Below are 17,948 nucleotides of genomic sequence, written 5' to 3' on the forward strand. Positions count from 1 at the left end.
TAATATCATTAATACAATTAAGCAGGGAGTGTAGTGCGACACTGTCATTCGGTTTCATAGGCAAATAAATTTGCAAATCATCTGCATAACAGTGAAAAGACAGGTTGTGCTTTCCTATAATAGCCCCTAATGGCAACATATATAAAGAAAACAGGATTGGGCCAAGAATTGAACCCTGGGGTACCCCACAAGAGAGAGGAGCAGTTGACGAGGAGCAGTCACCAATCATGACAGAGAAGCTCCTATTCGCCAAATAGGAGCTAAACCATTGAAGTGCCGAGCCTCGGAGCTTATGAGGAAGTGGAGACCTCCTACTCTATTCGCTACTGACGAGTGGAGTGGGCATAACCAGGTCATGGTGGCCTGTGTGTTTTGAAAGCTGATTTCTCCCCTCCTATCCAGGATGTCCCAGGGTCCACAACTTTAGTTGTCCATGATGTGGATGTAGGCCGTTCTATCCCAGTTGAGTAACCTCCACATAGGCTAACTCCCTTTAGGCTGAAGATCTTGAGGATGGAGTTGGCTTATGTGCTTCTCATTGAAGAGGTGTTGGATATGTGTGATTTCTACTGGACATTTATTCCTGACTTTGCTGCCGTTACTGAGCCATGAAATAATCTCCTTAAGAAAGATGCTAAGTATGTTTGGACAGACACCTGTGATCATGCTTTTAGGAGTGTGAAGGCTATATTAGCATGTGAACCGGTGTTACTTGCACCCAACTTCGAGGCACCGTTCAAACTTGCTGTGGATGCCTGTGACATTGGCGTTGGGGAAGTGCCTATGCAAGCAGATGCAGTTGGACAAGAAAGACCAGTCACTTATTACTTGAAAAAGCAAAATAAACATCAGAATGCTTATTCGAATATTGAAAAGGAAGCTTTGGGTCTCGTTTTGGTTTTTAAGCACTTTGAGATGCATCTAGCTCACTAAGGCCAAGAGGTGGAGGTCTATACAGACCAGGAGAAGATAATTGGCCAGAAAAGATAATTTCCTGGCAGATGCACTGTCACGCATGCCAGTAGGGGAGCCTACCTGAGTATATCTCAGACCGGGCCAAACCAATACTTTCAATCTTGAGGGGGGACACAAGCGGCCCCTCCTAACTTGGACTGATCCTCGTTTTTCCTGACATCCGATTGGCTCAAACTTAAGGCGCCGAAAAAAGAGTTTACTTTCAGTCAGGTTTGGATTTGGTGATGTGAGGTAGGACAGTTTTAGGTTTTTAGGAGTTTTAGGCTTGTATACCTGAGTTGTTTCTGTCTCCAAATTTTTGCTTTGATAATGTTGAGAAATTCTAAAAGACGTGATCGTTTGATTTCTGAGGAGGAAGGAGAGGCTGGGGTCGAATTGAAAGTTAAGCAAAAGGTTTAATGAACAACACGATGAAAACGACATGACAAAAACAATCAAACATAAAACATGAAACACTGCGAGCAGTGGACTGAAATGACATGCCACCTCTTCAGGAATTACATCTATCAGTCCTGAGACATGCGACATGACAAAACAATACACTGTAAACTGCGGACTACAACATGCTTCCCTTTGCGGGGTCACAGATGAAGCCCTGAATCATTCTCAGGATCACACATTTATTCCCTACACATGGGTGGTTCCTCAAATGAAATCTTCCCCTATTGGTCAGATGTCTCTCAAAAGAAAAGGTGTAAATTCCCAATCTATATGTCTTGAGGCCATACCCGGTCACAGGATCTTACCAAGGCGGTGTCAATTGTTTCTAAACTACAGGAATACTCATTCTTTGACATAATCAAGTCTGGCCTAGCAGGGAGTGGCTCCCCAAAAAGCAGGAACAACAGTTACCTTTTCTGTGAGGACAATGAGTCTTCTACAGCATCTACTTTCATGCTAAATAACAGACATGACCTAATTAATTCTTTAGAAGCTTGAGTTTGGGGTGAGGCAGACAAATGCTGATTAGGCTTAATCAGTATTGAAATATTCCTTCACTCAGTCACACAACAGTTTACATTTTTAAGTTACATTTTTTACCTAAAAGTATATTGAACTAAAACATAAGCATGGTTTTAACTTTTTTATCTTCAACAATAAGCTAATTGTTTTTATTTTCTATTGTTGCACACATACACTCTCATCAGGAGGAGAGAAGAGGAGGAGGAGCAGAAGGAGAGAGGAGGAGGAGCAGCAGGAGGAGAGAGGAGGAGCAGCAGGAGAGAAGAGGAGGAGGAGGAGCAGTAGGAGAGAAGAGGAGGAGCAGCAGGAGGAGAGAGGAGGAGAGAGGAAGAGCAGGAAACAGACAGGTAGAGGGGCAGTGTGCAGGGCTGGGTAGGCATATCATAGTAGTGACACATGATTGCCTGGGTAGGCAATCATATTAGGCATATCAATCAATCAGATATTTACATATAGGATAAAATGCCAATAGTTCCACATACTAGATAATAACTTGACTGAAGCACAGATTGAATTAGAAAATGTTTTATTCTTAGTCATATTTATAACTGATGTTCTTGTCATACATATGTAGCTGCACAATCAGTAAGCAGAGGCCATCACAGGGGAAGCTGAGCCAGGGAGCCAAGCTGAGAAAGTAAGGACACACACACAAATCTCTATTTTATGGGACTGCATTGTAGTTTTTGAGTATATGAGTGTGAGTATTTGTAACTATTTTATCACTCCAACTGACTGTGCACATGACATGCTGGTAGTTAGCCGTATACTGTGACTTATGTGTTCAAGATTAGGTTTTGCTGACCTGGTTGTGTTCAGTGCAGTGGTGACTTGCTTACACAACCTGAGGAGGCAGGTGTCATCCTAAAGTTTCTTGAAGGTCTTCAGCGTAATCTGATTCTCTTTATACCATAAAAACACTATTAGAATTAAAATAACTGCAAAAAATCCTTCTGCTCGTGCACCAAGGGCACTCGTGTAAAATGCCTCTCCATCTTAAAGTCCCGGGCTGAATTTCAGTCCCAGCATGGCCCTGCTTGTAGTGTTTCTTTTCTAAGAGGAAAATTGGATTTTGATAGTTATGTAAAATTGTTGGTGTGGGAATTTTAGCAAAACTTTGGAGAAAGTGAAAACAAGAAAAAAACATACAAAATTGTGTGGGTGTCACATATTTTCTGTTTTTTTTCTCCAGAACATAAAATGAAACAGGTGAGTCAGTTCAACACAGCACAACCCCCTCTTTTCAACCCTCCAGTTTAGGTCTCACTCAGGAAAAAGGAGACAGGGGGATTAATGTTACCGGCTAAGCTAGCCTTTAGTAGCTGTGTGTCTTTGTTATACAAGCCCAGGTTAGCTTAGCATGGTAACACAAGGAACACTTTAGTAAAACACATCCAAGTTTCCAATTGTGCGCAGAAGAGTGCTCTGTGCTCATAACGGTCATGGAACATGTCATGGAATTTGTCAAACTCTGTGAGAGAAGGCAAAAACATTCTGACTTGCTCGTCTTTTTGTCGGAACATCGTAAGGCGTCCAAGATGTGGCGTCGGTTGTTGTTAAGTATAATACGCTACACAGAATAAAACGATCAATTGTTGCACCCAACACCCATTTTCGTTATCAATGCCCTATGTCTGTCGGATCGGTCTGATGTGGTCTTAGTTTGAGTTATTTCCTTTTTATAATAAAATCCACATCAGATTCACAGTGATGCACTAAACTGTTTAAACATCAGATATTAATTATGGTGCATCATGAAGTACAGCAACTATTATTACTACTATTAATATAACATACAATAACCAGTACAGTTTGTTAGTGTTACTTTAATTTAACTGCCTCTGACATAGTAAACAGTGAAACAGGCATGACCTTAGAATTGGATAAAAGAAAAAAAAAGAAGCTTTGTGTTACCTGGTCAAAAGGATAACATTTCTAAAGTCTTCGAGGGCCCAGTCATATGATTATGCAACACAGAAACACAAGCCTGTACAGCGCTCCATACCATTTTGCTGGGTCAGGGATTTAAACAATGGGGGCCCACTGACTCTGTAGGGTTTGGTCGGGTATAAAAGCAAGGGTTAAACCAAACAGGACAGCAGTGCAGCAGTAGCATCAGCAGCAGCTCATCTACAAGTATGACCACCACTGACATGAGCATGGGCAAGGTAAGCGCCAGGATCATTTCACAAAATAAATCACATCTGTTATAGTTTAAACATAATATACAGTAGACTTGTTAGATACAGTTCTATTCATTTTACTGTTGAGTATAAACTAATGCATCACTGTTTAGATCATCTTCTACGAGGACAGGAACTTCCAGGGTCGTTCCTATGAGTGCATGAGCGACTGCGCTGACATGACCTCCTACCTGAGCAGGTGCCACTCCTGCAGGGTGGAGAGCGGCTGCTTCATGGTCTACGACCGTCCCAACTACATGGGAAACCAGTACTTCATGAGGAGGGGAGAGTACGCTGACTACATGAGCATGATGGGAATGAGGGACAGCATCAGGTCTTGCCGTATGATCCCCATGGTAGGTATAAAACAGCATCAGTCATATGGATTCTACTACGGGTGACAACCAGCACAAAACTTGATATTAAGACATTTTTATTCTCTCCACACACAAAAAACAGCACAGAGGTCAGTTCAGGATGAGGATCTACGAGAGGGAGAACTTCGGTGGTCAGATGAATGAGCTGATGGACGACTGTGACAACATCATGGACCGTTACCGTATGAACGACTGCATGTCCTGCCACGTGATGGACGGCCACTGGCTGATGTACGAGCAGCCCAACTACAGAGGCAGGATGATGTACCTGAGGCCCGGAGAGTACAGGAGCTTCAGGGACATGGGGATGAGTGGCATGAGGTGGATGAGCATGAGGCGCATCATGGACATGTGCTAGACATTTTCATTTTAAAATAAAAAATGAAAAATAAAACAAAAGAACTTGAGCTTGTGGCTTTTTTCCTTATTTATGTCTACATAAAAGGTTGATTTTATGAACACAATAAACTGAATAAACAATGAGGATCAAACTATAAAGAGATGTCCAAACAAAGCATTTTCACAACATTACAGAAGATTTTCCTGGCATTTTTCCCTTGAATAATCATGAAAAGAATAAAAAATAAATGACATCACAGACACAACACATTGTTAAAATGTAAATTATCACACAAACATTGAAGAGTAAATAAATATGTTTTTTAAATCCTTTGCATATAGATATTCTGCAACAGAAAATGTAAAAAAAAAATAAACATTTGTTTACATAAATCACAATTGAGCTAAACTGAAAGAAATTGTAAAAGTATCACAGATGTCATTACAAATTATTAATTTTGAGTAACTGCTGTGAAATACTGTGTCTTTTGCATCATCTATATCATAACATTTGTGAGATTATGATCGATGTGACACGTCGTATGACCTCATCTAAAGCAGCAATAGTCAGCCCTGGTGTGGCGACACGAGAGCTGACTGAACAGAGGAGGTAGTATTCTAAATGAAACCTACCTCAAACACACCGACAACGCCACCCTGGGAATTTCACCCAGAGAATGCTATCACTTACTAATGAATGATTTTACTTCCAATTGCAAGATTGATATATTTAAGGTCACACAGGTAAATATACAAAGGTGCCAAAGAAGAGGTTCAACTCACAAAAGAATACAATTTTATTTCAATAAAAATCAATAAAGTTAAAAACAAACATTTTAATTTAATAAATTAAATTAATAAATTTAAAACACATTCACACTAAAAAGGGGAAAAATAATTAGGGCTGAGGCTTACCAGTGGAGGGGGAGAAGGGAACGAGGATGGTAAAGGGGATCCCAGGGAAAGTCCCCCGTGAACACACAACAAAACAACGCAACAGTTAACACTGCAAATGAAAACGGGGAGACACAGCACACAGGGAAGGAGATACCACCACACGGACACCAACACCACCACCTTCGGCTCTCAGCAACTAAAAATGGGATGACAAATGGGAAACAGACACACACACACACACACACACAATTAAAGGGATTCACTCCACAAGAAAGAATATCAAAAATCAATATAAACAAAGTTATGAAGAAACAAATTTAACACAATATAGACACAATATAAAGGCCAGAACCAGTATAGGTTCCCACAGGCCGTACAAAACAAGAATTCAAAAGAAAAAGACTTTGCTATAGACTCAAAAGAAACAAAACACTTATAATTAACACAACATAACCAAAGAAACTCAATGTTAAAATAGAAAACTCACTGAAGAAAAGAAAAAAAATATAACTAAAACTTTTAACTAAATTGAAAAAAATGGAAAGAAAGTAAAGAAAGAAACAACTAAATCAACCAAATTAATGTAGGGAGCCAAACCCCTCAGCTACATACATTCATTCATATAAAAACAGGTGGTTTATACATTGGCCCAGTAGCCCTAAAGGCAACACAGGCGTGCAGCAATAGTTACGATACTCAGGATTTTTAAAGGACAGCAGCAATCCCGGCAAAAGCCTTCTTAGGCAAAACAGCAGCCTCGGCAAAACAGCAGCCTGTAGTTGAAGTGCTAAGCAGCTAACAGGGATCTCCGGCAGCTTCAGTGTTCCTAGCGTTTACAGAAAATAATAATTAACACCAAATAAGTATAACGAATAAATCCGACCCCATTTAGCCCACATACCGTTCAAGCAGAGTTTTAGTAGACCCAGAGGGAGGCAGCTCCGATCATGCAAACCGCAGCAGCTATCAGTGTTACTCGCTTTTCATTCACGGCCGTTCAACCGGTAAGGTGAAGGACAACCCGCCAACCGAAGATCTACAAAGCGTTCAGTATATAATAACGGCAACAAAATAACAGTGACAATGAGTGTGGAGGCAGCCAAGCCGCTACCCTACCTGTAGCACAGCAAAACACCTCACGGAGTGAGCGACCGAAGTGTAGAGGACTTCCGTCACCAACGAGCAAGAGAGGGCGGAAGGGGGACAGCTAGCTGCTTTTATACAGGGCCCTTAGACAGTGATTGGTCAAAAGAGCGCCAGGTAGTTAGGAGTTCAACTCATACTGCTACACTGGTATTAATTATTATTCACTACTATTATTTATTATTAGGGCCCGAGCGCCGACAGCGGCGAAGGCCCTATTGAAACTGAAGGAATTATTCTTTCTTTCTTTCTTTCTTCTATTATTTTCCCGTCAAATGAATTGGCTTTTTGAGGGGCTTAATATATTAAAAAACTCACCAAATTTGGCGGTCGCATCAAGTCTGGTGAAAATTTACGTATTTTAAGGGTTTCGGGAATAGGCGCACAAAAATGGCTCGCTAGCGCCCCCTACAAAGTTAAGAAAATTGAGCCCCTCCAGTGCGTTTAACGTAGACTCACGAAACTTGGTACACATATGTAACATGTCAAGATGTACAAAAAACTTCATTAGAGCCATACCCTAAACCCAACAGGAAGTCCGCCATTTTGATTTCAAAGTTCGAAATTAGTGCGATTTTGGCCATTTCCACATGTCGTACTTTAACGAACTCCTCCTAGAGATTTCATCCGATCAACTTCAAACTCGGTCTGTGCCATCTTAAGATGTTAAAGATGAGAAGTTGTTAAAAGAAAAACTTTTCGTCATAGGGCGTGGCCGTGGCGGGGAGGCCATTTTGTGCATTTCGCCGCCGAAACAGGAAGTGGGTGTAACTCGAGTGTACGTTGTCCGATTACCTCGAAACTTTTCAGGATTCATAAGAGTCCAACCCTGAGGACAAATAAAGGCATATATTTACTTAAAGTCATAGCGCCCCCTAGTGGCAACAGGAAGTAGGCCTAAAAGTCAAGGTGCTATACTTTAACGAACTCCTCCTAGAGATTTCATCCGATGGACTTCAAACTTGGTCTGTACCATCCCAACACCTTAACGATGAAAAGTTATTAAAAGAAAAACGATGACCAAAGAAGTTGTTGTAACTTGAGTGTACGTTGTCGTATCTGCCCGAAATTTCTCACGATGGACAAGGGTCCAGGCCTGAGGACACCTACAGGCCAAAATTGACTTTTGGTCATAGCGCCCCCCCCTGGCCACAGGAAATGCGCCTTATATGACAAACATCATCCGATTTACATGAAACTTAGAATGTGTGGTCTACATGTGATAATGAGCCGCCTCCTATAATATGACCACGCCCACTCACTCAGGCCACGCCCCCTTTCATAACATTTGAACCGTTTAAGGTAGAGTCTTGTGTGAGGTGTCATTGAACTCAGCAGAGACTTCTTTCTTCATTGGTGATGGTTTGACCCGCCCCCTATGTTGAAGCCCCGCCCCCTTTCTTAAAATTTGAACCATTTAAGATAGACCCTTGTGTGAGGTATCAATGAACTCAGCAGAGACTTCCTTATTCATTGGTGATGGTTTGGCCCGCCCCCTATGTTGAAGCCACGCCCTTTTTAATAAATACTGACCCATCTAAGGTAGAGTCTTTTGTGAGGTATCATTGAACTCAGCAGAGACTTCCTTCTTCATTGGTGATGGTTTGATCCGCCCCCTATGCATTAGCCACGCCCCTTTTCACAGCTAATGAACCGTATGACGTAGAGTCTTGTGTGAGGTATCGTTGAACTCGGGCGGGGAGTTCCCTTTCGGGGGGGGTGGGGGGGGGGGGGGGGGGGGGGGGGGGAGGGGGAAGGAGGGGGGGGGGGAAGGGGGGAAAGGGGGGAAGAGGGGGGGGGGGGGGGGGGGGGGGGGGTTTTTAGGGAAAAAAAAAAAACTGGCCAAGAAGGCACCATAAAATACAATTAATACAATACAAACAGCAGGTTACATGACATAACGAGTATAAACAATATTACATTACATTACATGTCATTTAGCTGACGCTTTTATCCAAAGCGACTTCAAATTAAAAAGGGGCAAACTCCAGACAACAAGTAGGAAGTGCAAGTACATTAGCTTTAAATAAGCAAAACTGGTCACAACTGGCCTGAGACACCCAGATCCTTGAGTATCGAAATGAGGATCTGGTGGTTCACTGTGTCAAAGTCAGCAGAAAGGTCCAGAAGGATGATGATGGAAGAGAGAGGTTGCTTTAGTGATGTGAAGCTGGTCAGTGACAGCAAGGAGGGCAGTTTCTGTTGAGTGGCCAGCCTTGAAGCCAGACTGGTGGGGATCAAGAAGTTTGTTCAGGTGGAGATAAGTAGAGAGTTGATTATAAATGGCACGCTCAAGAGTTTTGGATAGAAATGGAAGAAGGGAGACAGGTCTCTAGTTATTTACTTCAGACAAGTCGAGTGTTGTTTTTTTGAGCAGTGGGGTCACTCTTGCCTCTTTGAGGGCGTCGGGGGAAACAGCCAGGACTTGCAAGCCTGTCGTGAAGTAAGAGGACAGAGAGAGTCAAGAGAGGAGGATAGAGTAGAGAGGAGAGTGTCTGTGGCGGCGTTGGGAGGCATGAGTAAGAAAGAGTCAGATGTAGGGAGGGTCAATAAAGTAGATGGCGCCAGAGAAGAAGGAGAGAGTGAACGAATGTTTCGGCGGACAGGTATAGTGTCTCTTGAAATATGTGGTTGTGAGCTTGGGAGAGTGGGAGAGAGGATGAGATGAAGAAATGGTCTGAGTGGAGTAACAGTAAGGTTGGATGTAGAGCAGTTTCTGGTAAATATGAGATCTAGATGGCTGCCAGTTTTGTGAGTGGGTGGGGAAGGCAAGAGTGAGAGGGCAAAAGAAGAGAGAAGATGTAAGAAGTCAGTTGACTTCTCTGTCTGGATAGTGAAGTCGCCCAGAAGTACCAGCTGAGGGCCAGTTTCAGGGATGTTTGAAAGAAGGACATCCAGCTCCTCCAAAAACTCTACCAGAAGACCTGGTGGGCGGTAGTTAACAACAATGATGAGTTGTACCGGATGCGTTATGGTAACAGCATGAAGTTCAAAAGACAGTGGAGTGAATTGTAGCAGTGGGTAGAGAGAAAATCTCCACTTGGGGTTAATGAGCAGGCCTGTACCCCCGCCTCTACCAGTGGGTCTGGATGTGTGGGTGAAAGAGTAGGCAGAAGAGAGAGCAGCAGGGTTGGCTGTGTTGGTCGGTGTAATCCAGGTTTTAGTGAGAGCAAGGAAGTCAAGGGATTGCTTGCTGGCAAAGCCAGAGATTAACTCAGTCTTGCCAGTGGCATAGTGGCAGACTGGCAGTTCCACAGGCCACCTGCGACAAGGTGTTGAGTGTGTGTGGAGCGGGTTGGATAGGTAAGAGAGGTGTGGTTGCAGAAATGTTGCGAACTTATGCAAGGTTTGTAGTATCTCCGATACAGAAGCAGCACATATCCAGATAAAGACACTGAGCAGTGCAAGTATGATATTAGATATCAAGAAGATGTCTACCCACTTAACTTCCCACGAAGAAGCTGCCGCTTCACACAAAGCCAATATTAAATACAAGGAGGTTATTGGTGTTGGCTACAGGTGTTATCCAGTTGAGATTCATAAACATGTACTCCATCTAAAATAAAATAAAAACAATACATTTAGATGTACAGTTTACTATTTACTACACTTAAATTATTCTACCATATAAAGTAAAAACTATAGACCCAATCACAATGTTTGTCTACAATAACTTCCGGGTAGAATACTCCTGCGTCCCGTACTAGCAGTCAATCCGACCTGCAGTGAGATGTTGCTGTTCATAATGTTAGATTTGGTTTATCAGAGATGCAGCAAAGCAACACAGTACAGAAAATAAGCAGCAGAAACGTCAGATAGGTCGGACCACTATGTTTAATGTTAACATTAACGTTAAAAATGAACTACTGTTGGGGCAGCCTCTAGCTCACCCAGTAAGAGCATTTGCCCCATGTTGGATGAGTCCTGCAGCGGCACGGGTTCAAATCTGACCCACTGCCCTTTGCTGCGTGTGATCCCCCATCTCTCTACCCCTTTCCAGTCTATCCACTGTCAATAAAGAGAAAAGCCCCAAAAAATAATCTTAAAAAAAAAATGAGCTACTGTAATTATGAAAACAGCTAATGACATCAGGTAGATGTTGTTGTGTGTGTGCACTGGGCACAAAATTAACACCAGTCAAATGCTGATAAAATATGGAAGTGGCTAGTAGATTTGGCCGGTGGAGAAAAAAGTACATCTGTGTCACCCCTTTTTCTTTCCATCAGGGCGCTGGCTATGAAAGTAAAGAGTAATGCTTTCTGACAACCATTAGCAGCCCAAAAAAATAGATGGTAAATGAATAAAATGGTTACTGCAGTCCAAATTCAAAATACAGAAGAGCGTCGTCTCCCCGGGCCCCTCCTCCCCAGCGTCAAAGTTCACAGGAGTTGCCAGGTGTTGAGAACGCTAAATCCAACGTCACACAATGTCAATGTTAGCTTGATTCTAGTCTCACATTGCCAGACCTTACTCCACAGAGCAGCGGATTTGCTAGATGCTGCTATGTTGGCATTATAAAAGCCTGTGCTCTCGTGGACAGCTGACAGTCACCTTTAATTGACTACCCGTAACAACATCCACTAAAAAGACTGCAACTTTGCAGAGCTTTGTGAACGACTGACAGTCACCTTTTCTCAGCGTAACATCACTGCAGTAGCCACTAAAAAGACCACAACCTCACAGTCGTCTGTACCCAGGGCACAGTCACGCCCGCTGAACTGAAGTGGGGGAAAAATGTCGGTAGGGGAGAGATTGTCGGTACTACTACTTCCAGAATCGTTATACAGCTTGTCTACTGTATTGTCAATACATTACACATTATGCAACTTATTGTTGCATGTCAGTTTGTAAGAAAGTGGGAATCATCTTACTGTCCAACATATCATCACCGTGAAGCTGGCAATGGTATGTTAGCCACAATAACATAACATAACGTTACATACATTGCAGAGCAACCTTTAGAGAACACTGTTTCCCAATCTAACAATTCAGGCTACAGGGTGTTAAATTGCATGTTTCCATCATGAGGAAGTCAAACTTGTGGTTTCTGGCATATGTCATGGATCCTACATTAGCAGTTAGCTTGTATTAGCATGGGGGCGTTAGCACCAGTCAGGAACACATCACCGGCTGTGTCGAAATAAAAATTTGTGAGTAACTAACACGCGTAATGTTACTCTATGTAATTTAATGTGACCGTATGTGAATGTTGAAATTACTTAAAATATCTATCCTAACGTTAGCCGTGATGGTATTAGTTAGTCCACTCTGTGTCCTTTAAGTTCGAAGCTGTCTCCATCTTTTAAAGTATCTCCAATATTTACCCATGTTTTACGTTTTCTCTGGTTATGCAACCGTTTAGAAAGATGGCAAACTTTTTTCATTTTTAGGGCGGGTAGAACAAATCTATCTCCGTTGACCCCGTTTGTTTGTTTGCTGCTTTCACGGCTGTAATACAGCTGTAGCACGCTGGGTTTGTGTTTTTACAGGGATATCTGGCAACCGGGTCCAGCTGTCAAAATGGGCACTTGATAACAACACACAGGCCCAAACACAAACAGACATTCCGTCACAGAACGAAAAATGTATCCATCCATCCATCCGTCTTCGTCCGCTTATCCGGGATCAGGTCGCGGGGGCAGCAGCTCCAGCAGGGGACCCCAAACTTCCCTTTCCAGAGCCACATTAACCAGTTCCGACTGGGGGATCCCGAGGTGTTCCCAGGCCAGTTTGGAGATATAATCCCTCCACCTAGTCCTGGGTCTTCCCCAAGGCCTCCTCCCAGCTGGACGTACCTGGAACACCTCCCTAAGGAAGGCGCCCCAGCAGGGGCATCCTTACGCAGATGCCCAAACCTAACTTGTCTCCTTTCGACGCAGAAGAGCGCGGGTCTACTCCGAGCTCCTCACAGATGACTGTGCTTCTCACCCTATCTCTAAGGGAGACGCCAGCCACCCTCCTGAGGAAACCCATTTCGGCTGCTTGTACCCTGGATCTCGTTCTTTCGGTCATGACCCAACGTTCATGACCATAGGTGAGTGTAGGAATGAAAACTGGCCGGTAGATCGAGAGCTTTGCCTTCTGGCTCAGCTCTCTTTTTGTCACAACGGTGCGATAAACTGAATGTAATACCACCCCCGCTGCGCCGATTCTCCGACCAATCTCCCGCTCCATTGTCCCCTCACTCGCAAACAAGACCCCAAGGTATTTGAACTCCTTCACTTGGGGTAAGGACTCATTCCCTACCTAGAGTAGGCACTCCATCGGTTTCCTGCTGAGAACCATGGCCTCAGATTTAGAGGTGCTGATCCTCATCCCAACCGCTTCAGACTCAGCTGCGAACCGATCCAGTGAGTGCTGAAGGTCACAGGCCGATAATGCCATCAGGACCACATCATCTGCAAAGAGCAGCGATGAGATCCCCAGCCCACCAAACTGCAACCCCTCCCCACCCTGACTACGCCTCGATATCCTGTCCATAAATATTACAAACAGGATTGGTGACAAAGCGCAGCCCTGGCGGAAGCCAACCCTCACCTGAAATTAGTCTGACTTACTGGATTTAGGAGTTCCTCAAAGTGCTCCTTCCACCACCCTATAACCTCCTCAGTTGAGGTCAACAATGTCCCATCCTTACTGTACACAGCTTGGATGGTTCCCCGCTTCCCCTTCCTGAGGTGGCAAACGGTTTTCCAGAAGCACCTTGGTGCTAAACGAAAGTCCTTCTCCAAGTCTTCTCCAAACTTTTACTACACCCTCTGCTTTGCCTCTTTCACGGCAGAGGCTGCAGCCCTTTAGGCCCTTCGGTACCCTGCAACTGCTTCCAGAGACCTCTGGGATAACATATTCCAGAAAGACTCCTTCTTTAGTCGGACAACTTCCCTGACCACCGGTGTCCACCATGGTGTTCATGGGTTACTGCCCCTTGAGGTACCTAAGACCCTGAGCCCACAGCTCCCCGCCGCAGCTTCAGCAATGGAAACTTTGAACATTGTCCAATCGGGTTCAATGCCCCCAGCCTCCACAGGGATGCACAAAAAGCTCCGCTGGAGGTGTGAGTTGAAAATCTGTTGGACAGGGGCCTCCTCCAGACGTTCCCAATTCACCCTCACTACCCGTTTGGGTTTACCAGGACTGTCAAGAGTCTTCCCCCACCCCCTGACCTAACTCACCACCAGATAGTGATTGGTTGACAGCTCCACCCTCTCTTCACCTGAGTGTCCAAAACGGCCTCAGATCAGATGAAACAATTATAAAACCGATCATTGACCTTCGACCTAGGGTGCTCTGGTACCAAGTACACTTATGAGCATCCCTATGTTCAAACATGGTGTTCGTTATAGACAATCCGTGACTAGCACAGAAGTCCAACAACAAACAACCACTCGGGTTTAGATCAGCGTGGCCATTCTTCCCAATCACGCCTCTCCATGTGTCTCCATCATTGCCCACGTGTGCGTTGAAGTCCCCAAGTAGAACTATGGAGTCCCACACTGGAGCCCCATTCAAGGTCTCCAAGAAGGCCGAATACTCCGAACTCTTGTTTGGTGCACAAACAGCAGTCAGAGTTCCCCCCCCCCCCCCACAACCTGCAGGCGTAGGGAGGCGAGACCCTCTCGTCCACTGGGGTAAACTCCAACATAGCAGCGCTCAGCCGGGGGCTTGTGAGTATCTCCACACCCGCCCAGCGCCTCACACCCTGGGCAACTCCGGAAAAGAAAAGAGTCCAACCCCTATCCAGGAGTATGGTTCCAGAACCAAGACTGTGCGTAGAGGTAAGCCCCACCAGATCTAACTGGTAGCGCACCACCTCCTGCACAAGTTCCGGCTCCTTCCCCCACAGAGAGATGACATTCCACGTCCCCAGAGCCAGCCTCTGCTGCCCGGGTCTGGTCCATCAAGGTCCCTGACCTTCACTGCCACCCATTTGGCAGCACACCTGACCCCAGTGGTTCCTCCCACAGGTGGTGGGCCCATGGGATGGAGAGATAGGTGCCACGTAGCTTTTTCGGGCTGTGCCCATAACCCTAGGGGTACTTTGGAGTACTGCAGGGGGTACATGAGATTTTTATTTTTTGGGGCTTTTCCACCTTTAATTTGACAGGACAGCTAGGTGAGAAAGAGGCGAGAGAAGGGGATGACATGCAGGAAATCGTCACAGGTCGGATTCAAACCCTGGACCTCTGCGTCAAGGCATAAACCTCTCAGTATATGTGCGCCTGCTCTACCCGCAGAGCCAACCCTGCCACAAGCGTACATGAGATTTTGACCGAAATATTTAAAAAATATCGGTCATGCATAATTCCTAAAATAATTATACTGTAATACTGAATAATTTAGTGATGGATTCTAAACATTTAAAATAGTTTTTTTTTTTTTTTTTTTTTTTTTACTGTTTTTCAGTTACAAGATTGTTGTTTAGTATTTATATAGTTTTGCATTGGTACATGACTGAAAAAATATTTCAAAGGGGGAACATCATTGCGGAAAAAGTTTGAAAACCAATGTTTTTTAAAACAAGTAAGACTTTTTTAGAATTAAAGAATTAAACAGGTATTTGCTGCACGTATGGAATTAATGCAGACATTTGAAATAGCGTCAGCACCTTTTTATGAGCACTTGAGAATGTTAAGATCAGTGAAGTTCAATGTTACATTATTGTTTCAAACTGTTTTTAGTATCAGTACAGCATTTGTGATAACATAATAAATTCACACTATACCTTAAAGATGCTTCAGACATGTACTTTCAACCTTTTAATGTCTCCATGTTACTTTTAAACCCAAAGGAATTGAATCATGTCCTGTGATATTTAAAGTAATCACAAATTTAAACGACAGATACAGAAGCCATTTGATCTAGAAAGATAGAGCCTGTGAGTATGCATAACAACCCTTTCCCATCAGCATTTACAAACAGAGGGTCTAACATTGCATGCTGCTGACTCATGGCTTCCATACAATGGTACCATTGATTGTGTGGATGCCACGTTAGGTATAAAAAAGGCTTAAATCCTGGATAGGATTTGCTATAGCATCAGTCAACGTATCAGCCACCATGCACGGCAAGGTAAGTGTATCATGGATATGTTACTAGTATTGTTGCTCCTATGATGTATTCACACATTAAATTCTTGTCTTTGTATTTATACTGTAAATTATTCTGCTAAGAAAGGCTACATGGATGCATCCTTTTTTGGCACTTTTACCATAATTTCATTTCCATAATGATTGCTGTTTACATCAGGGTTGATATTGGTAACCATCCATCCGTATGTTTGACACTGAACTTTGGCTGCTCTGTTGGATTCTAGATCATCTTCTACGAGGACAAGAACTTCCAGGGTCGCTCCTATGAGACCAGCAGCGACTGCGCTGACATGTCCTCTCACCTGAGCAGGTGCCACTCCTGCAAGGTGGAGAGCGGCTGCTTCATGGTGTATGACCGTCCCAACTACATGGGTCAGCAGTACTTCCTGAGGAGAGGGGAGTACTCTGACTACCAGCGCATGATGGGTTTCGGTGACTGCATCAGGTCCTGTCGTAATATCCCCATGGTATGACACCCAGTTGTTACGAAATGTATATCAAATGACTGCTAACAGGAGCTAAGATTCCATCAAAATGACTAATTACTACATATTTACTCATAACAGCACAAAGGGTCCTACAAAGTAAGGCTCTATGAGAGGGAGAACTTCGGAGGTCAGATGTACGAGCTGATGGACGACTGCGACAACATCCAGGACCGTTACCATATGTCTGACTGCCAGTCCTGCAACGTGATGGACGGCCACTGGCTGATGTACGAGCAGCCCCACTATAGAGGCAAGATGATGTACCTAAGGCCCGGAGAGTACAAGAGCTTCAGGGACATGGGATATGATGGAAATAGGTTCAGCTCCATCAGACGCATCACTGACTCCTGTTAACTTTACAAATGAATCTGTTTTAAAAACAACTCAGAAATAAAATATTTTCCAAATTCAACATGGCATACGCAATCTTTATTGTTGGTAATCTATTAATCAGATTTATTTGTGTGTATTGTACAATTTGAATGCAATTTTTGAATATGCAATAGGAACAGAGATCGAGATTATAAATAATTTTGGTTGCTCATTGATTGGTTCTGTTATCCTCTACATTATATCTATCATTTACAAACTCATATTTTCAACTAAAGAAGTTCTTGCAAAGTTATAAATATTATTCAATATATATAATGGTTTATGAGAAGACATAAGGGGGAAATGCCTCTATTTCTCTTCTGTAGATTAAAGTTAATGTATAGTTACCAAGAAATGCATTTAAAAATATTTAAAATTTAGGTAGGAGTTTAAGTAGACTTAAAAATATATATTTGTAGTACCACTAGTAAAAGAGTTATTGCTGATGTTGTTACTGATTTTATGAATAAATATTTGTGAGAGTGTAGCTTGGAGTATAAAAACATAAGGTTAGAGAGGTTAGAGATTATTTCTCACATAAAATATCACTGTGTGATAGTTTTACTCAGGAAGGAGTAAATAAGCGAGGTCACAGTTTTCTTTGTTATGTAGCATTTAATCATTTGGCTGATTCAGTTGTTAAAGGGACAATCCACGAGTGGTGTGCAGTACACATTCCTCCACAACATCAGAGACCACACAGTCATGTGGATTTAAATAAGGATTATCGATTGAATGGAGACCACGAGGACTCGATTGAAAATGGTGCTGTACACTTTAGATGGACAGAGTTTAACAGGATGAAAAGAAGCCAGTATTCAGTAACTTCTTTCCACTTTTAAATTATTATGTCAATAAATTTAGAACTGGATACTCTTCTTTTTGATTTATCATTATTACACCTAGTCCCATTTATGCATCTGCTTTAGCCAGATAAGAAATCTGAAGTTAAAAGTGCCTGCTATTATCTGCCACCTCTTCATTGAGTAGTTTGACTCTGTCAGTGCTCCTTCTGCTGTCTGCTGTTTTTCCCTTTGCAGGTTGCCTGCAGATAGTGCTGGGCAATAAGGCGAAAATCTTCTATTCCGATAAAGGTAATTTCATACCTTGATAACGATATAT

At 43.2% G+C, this 17,948-nt stretch overlaps 2 protein-coding genes and 1 long non-coding RNA gene across 3 annotated transcripts; 2 read left to right on the forward strand and 1 right to left on the reverse strand.

Annotated features, from left to right (window-relative positions):
- The first annotated feature begins 4,015 nt into the window (after positions 1 to 4,015).
- LOC120569973 (gamma-crystallin M3-like) lies at positions 4,016 to 4,881 on the forward strand. Its single transcript, XM_039818194.1, has 3 exons — positions 4,016 to 4,106; positions 4,235 to 4,477; positions 4,581 to 4,881. Exons 1-3 carry the CDS (start codon positions 4,077 to 4,079, stop codon positions 4,854 to 4,856), a joined length of 549 nt encoding a protein of 182 aa, XP_039674128.1. The 5' UTR covers positions 4,016 to 4,076; the 3' UTR covers positions 4,857 to 4,881.
- A 1,347-nt stretch (positions 4,882 to 6,228) lies between these two features.
- LOC120569974 lies at positions 6,229 to 7,020 on the reverse strand. The gene is made up of 3 exons (XR_005640998.1): positions 6,851 to 7,020; positions 6,636 to 6,770; positions 6,229 to 6,560 (listed from the first exon to the last, which is right to left on the reverse strand). It is a non-coding gene; the product is annotated as an uncharacterized LOC120569974 (long non-coding RNA).
- Positions 7,021 to 15,846: 8,826 nt separating this feature from the next.
- On the forward strand, positions 15,847 to 16,866 carry LOC120569975 (gamma-crystallin M3-like). Its single transcript, XM_039818195.1, has 3 exons — positions 15,847 to 15,946; positions 16,191 to 16,433; positions 16,533 to 16,866. Exons 1-3 carry the CDS (start codon positions 15,935 to 15,937, stop codon positions 16,806 to 16,808), a joined length of 531 nt encoding a protein of 176 aa, XP_039674129.1. The 5' UTR covers positions 15,847 to 15,934; the 3' UTR covers positions 16,809 to 16,866.
- Positions 16,867 to 17,948: the final 1,082 nt, after the last annotated feature.

Source organism: Perca fluviatilis, chromosome 12 (assembly GCF_010015445.1).
Source record: "Perca fluviatilis chromosome 12, GENO_Pfluv_1.0, whole genome shotgun sequence".
Taxonomy (NCBI): Eukaryota; Metazoa; Chordata; class Actinopteri; order Perciformes; family Percidae; genus Perca; species Perca fluviatilis.

What these genes read in the sequence shown, in the direction of transcription:
- LOC120569973 (XM_039818194.1), top strand. Translation starts at nt 4,077, where the DNA reads ATGACCACCACTGACATGAGCATGGGCAAG. An exon ending in CTGACATGAGCATGGGCAAG is followed by an intron (nt 4,107 to 4,234) that starts GTAAGCGCCAGG and finishes ATCACTGTTTAG; the next exon opens with ATCATCTTCTACGAGGACAG. An exon ending in CTTGCCGTATGATCCCCATG is followed by an intron (nt 4,478 to 4,580) that starts GTAGGTATAAAA and finishes CACAAAAAACAG; the next exon opens with CACAGAGGTCAGTTCAGGAT.
- LOC120569975 (XM_039818195.1), top strand. An exon ending in CCTGTCGTAATATCCCCATG is followed by an intron (nt 16,434 to 16,532) that starts GTATGACACCCA and finishes TACTCATAACAG; the next exon opens with CACAAAGGGTCCTACAAAGT.